Here is a 3710-nt window from a genome sequence, read left to right on the forward strand (position 1 = left end):
GAGGGAGAAGGAGAAGCAAACTCTCCCCTGGAATCATGACCTGAGCCAAAGGCAGACGCTTAACCAACTGAGCCACCCACACTCCCCTAATATAAGGAATTTTGTCATAGCCTATAGGAATCATTTATTATAACTCTGTGCAAGTCTGCACGTGTGTGCGCGTGCACACACACACACACACTGTGTGGTTAGCCATAAAGGAAATCACTGTGGGACCTGTTTCCAAATTAATCTCTAGAGTTTTAATGTTATCAACTCCTCATTTTTCCACAAATAAACTTGCCAAGAACCTTGTCATTTTTAAAAGCAAAACTAATATGTTGTCCATAAGTCTTTGAATCATTTATTGTCTGCCCTGCAAGTTGCTATTTTCCAAGAATTATGTGATGACCAAAGATAATTTCAGCCTATTTGGGAGACTTCATAACGCTTCCTCTTAACGGTCTCATTCTTGACATTGAAGGACACTAATAAGTAATGACAAATATGATGTGATTATTTGGAAATAAATGTATCTTTCTACCTAAATAATCTACCTCAGATTACAGTCTTTCATTTGATTTCACAATATTAGGTGGTTTTTTCATTCTGATTAATGTGTTTAGTTTGATCACTAATTTGAAAATAATTTTAAGTGCATATTTTAAGTACAGAGATCCAAGCTTTAATTCAAATCTGAAAATCGTTAACTGCTTCCTTATATCTCTTACTGCCAACTACAAGCAAATGGGCAAAATTCTTTTCTTCAGGAATAACTTTTCCAGTATATTCTTTTTTATTATCAAAAAACTTTGCATGAAAACAGGAAGATAAGGTTTTCTCCTTAACTGAGCAGAAAAATTGTCCCAATCTCTGTAAAATATTCTTCATATGCCTCTGACCCTTGTAAGATAAAAGAAATGATAGTATGCCTTTGGTCTTCCTGCTCCAGGAAGGAAAGGTGCTGTAGGAAAAGAATTGATTTTTTTTTCACTTCTGTGGTTTGAGAACAAGTTATAATTCCAGGTTTGCAAAGTGCAAGGAAAATAATACACAATTATTATATTGGTATCTGTGGGACACAAATGTGTGCATTTCATAGAAAAGAACTCACCAGAAAAATGAAGAACGTTTTTAAAGGAATGCCATATTTTACTGCTTCTCTTTCTCTTGGCTTCTGGAATTTAACCTCCATCTTGACCCACCTCCATTCTAATCACTTGGGCTCTGTTAGTGCTTCCTGAAAGTTATCTTCTCTTTTCTCTGAAATGAACTGCAGAGCCATTTTTAAATCAGCATATTTAAAGTTTATTTATCTATTTATACACAACCTTGTTCTAGAAAGGGCTTAAGATGGCTTAAAAGGATCCATAACATACTCCAAGAAATTAGTAACAGCAGAATCAGAAATGAAGCCTGTGTAAAAATGCTTATACAATCCTACTTTTTTATTCTGGGTGGACCACAAATTTCGCTCTAAGCTTTCTCACAGGCAGTCAGAAAAGGAAACTTAATTAGTTACATCATTTACAGTGTCCATAAAACAAAAACAAACCAATTACCCAAGCGAAGAACTCTTATTCCTAATACTAAGACCAGAAAGAAATTTCTCCTGAGAGGCTTCCTAAAGAGGTCAGTGCATGATGTAATAATCAGTGTTCTTAGTAGCAACCTAATTGGAGACACAAAGATGAATTTTGCAGGGCTTTTTCTTATTATATTCAATATACCAGATGGCATCACAGCAACTTAAAAACCAGGAAAATTGATTTTATCATGAGTTTGAAGGTTGGGGGAGGGCACAAGATGATATGGTCAAGGTACTCAGCTATCTCCTCTGCTAGGCAGAATCAAAGGTAAATTTTAAAACAATGAAGCTTAGTCTAGTACCGAGAATGGTTTCAGAGAAATTCTAAAACCTCTAAAATTGTATGCATCTTATGAATAGGTAAGTTCATTTTTCTTGAACATAGATCCTCAACATATACAGAAAATTCACAAAAGTTAGGTACATTTTCTTTTGAAAATCTAGAGAATTAAACATACTACAAATCCTCCATCCTATTCTGCATATCCCTCCCACCCCCTGCAGCCTAGCTTTTTTTCCCCCTCAGCACAAAGAACCTTTTTTGTTTCTATTTGATCTCACAACTTGGCCAAGGGTTTCATCATGGTTAAAAAGTTGCCTCCTGGCTGGAGAAAGAGGCTCCAGCAGAAATCTCCACACCAGGGAAGGCAGGCGGATGGGTTGCTCAAAGACTGCTGGGCGCAGGAGCCTCCTCATCAGACTTCAGGGTGAGCTTTCCGAAGAGATACTCACTCAGCCCCCCTTGGGGGTTGGCCAGCCTGCGGAGGTTAGTTAGGTGGTCACCCATCCTCTTGATGATCTTCATCTCCTCTTCCAGGAAGTGGCTCTCCAGAAAATCACAGAGATGAGGATCTGCGTTGGCAGCACCCAGGGCATGCAGATCCAGAAGGGCCTGGTTCAGGCTCTTCTCCAAGACCATCGCAGCTTCCATAGCATCCACGCTGCTAAGCCACTCATCTTCGGACAGCTTCTGCTCATCCGGGAGAACGGGGAAGTCGCTCCACTGGCTTTGCATCTTCAAGAAACACCGGGCACCTTTCTGCTTCTCCTCAGCCAACTCTTGGAAGAAGCGGCCCATGCCGTTCAGAGCTACATCGTTACCTTCAAAATAAAAGCGCAGATAGAGGTAGGTGGAGGAGGCCTGCAGATGCAGGTTGATGAGGTGCTGGAGTGCGGCCTCCACCTTGGCAGAAAAATTCTGGCAGATACGGTCGCTCATGGTTGGTGTGCAGTGAGGAGCTAAGCACAGAACCTGATGTTTGCTGGTCCCAGAAATCGAAGTCTGGGATAGCCAACAAGATGATTCCACCAGAAGTTGCTCATGGAAGGGGAGGGGCTTAAGGGTGGTGAGAAGTCGGCAGGGATACGAGGAGGTGGAGAAGGGGCGGGAGCACCCAGTCTGTTCAATCTAAGACACAGTTCTAGGGGGCCACTGTGTGCACTCTGAGTTTAGCTTTTGATAAGAATTGAATTCTTATTTCTTTCCTAATTATGAGAAACAAGTCTTTATCTCTCATTTTGTCCCAGTTCTTCCCATAATTCCAAGATGAGGTAAGAAGGTCCATGGTAAGAACATTAAATATTGATAGTGAAGCTCCTCCAAAATTCATTTCTTCATTTGTGATTTGAAACTCCTTTGTTTCTTACTTTAGAATCTAAAAGAATATATTGTTTCCTGTTACTAATCCCTCATTGAGAGGGTGACTGTTAGTTCCAGTTTGCCCTGAGCAATCTTGTCCTTGTGGAATTAGTAGTGTTACCTAATAAAAAAATAAATAGTGCCCCCTTTCACACTCAAAAGCATCCCTGTTTGGAATATACATTACATGGTCATCTTACTTATTAAGAAGTTCAAGATCCACACTGTAGAATGAGAAATGGAGAGAGCTTGCAAGACGTTGAGTTGGGACATAATTCATTTCTATTCTATTAATTGATCACACACTAAGAATCCCATTAAATTTTCTACTATTCATCCTTCATTATTTTTCATGTGTTGATGCATTTGTTCCTTTGAATAGAAGTTCAGCTGAATACTATTTATGTGCCGGGTGTCTTGTTGGGTACTGGGGCTTCTTGTGATTACCCAGATATTCCACCATTAACTGAAACATGTCATGTGAAAGAGCACTAAAGGTGAAAA

General features: G+C 39.7%; 1 protein-coding gene across 1 annotated transcript; it reads right to left on the bottom strand.

Moving 5' to 3' along the window:
- Positions 1 to 1279: 1279 nt before the first annotated feature.
- Positions 1280 to 2963, bottom strand: LOC131822041 (ferritin light chain-like). Its single transcript, XM_059158420.1, has one exon. The coding sequence runs from the start codon at positions 2784 to 2786 to the stop codon at positions 2232 to 2234; it is 555 nt and encodes a 184-aa protein (XP_059014403.1). The 5' UTR covers positions 2787 to 2963; the 3' UTR covers positions 1280 to 2231.
- Positions 2964 to 3710: the final 747 nt, after the last annotated feature.

The sequence above is a fragment of the Mustela lutreola genome, chromosome X (genome assembly GCF_030435805.1).
Source record: "Mustela lutreola isolate mMusLut2 chromosome X, mMusLut2.pri, whole genome shotgun sequence".
Taxonomy (NCBI): domain Eukaryota; kingdom Metazoa; phylum Chordata; class Mammalia; order Carnivora; family Mustelidae; genus Mustela; species Mustela lutreola.

Bases quoted from the DNA above. Each gene is read 5' to 3' on its own strand.
- LOC131822041 (XM_059158420.1), bottom strand. From the start codon at position 2,786: ATGAGCGACCGTATCTGCCAGAATTTTTCTGCCAAGGTGGAGGCCGCA.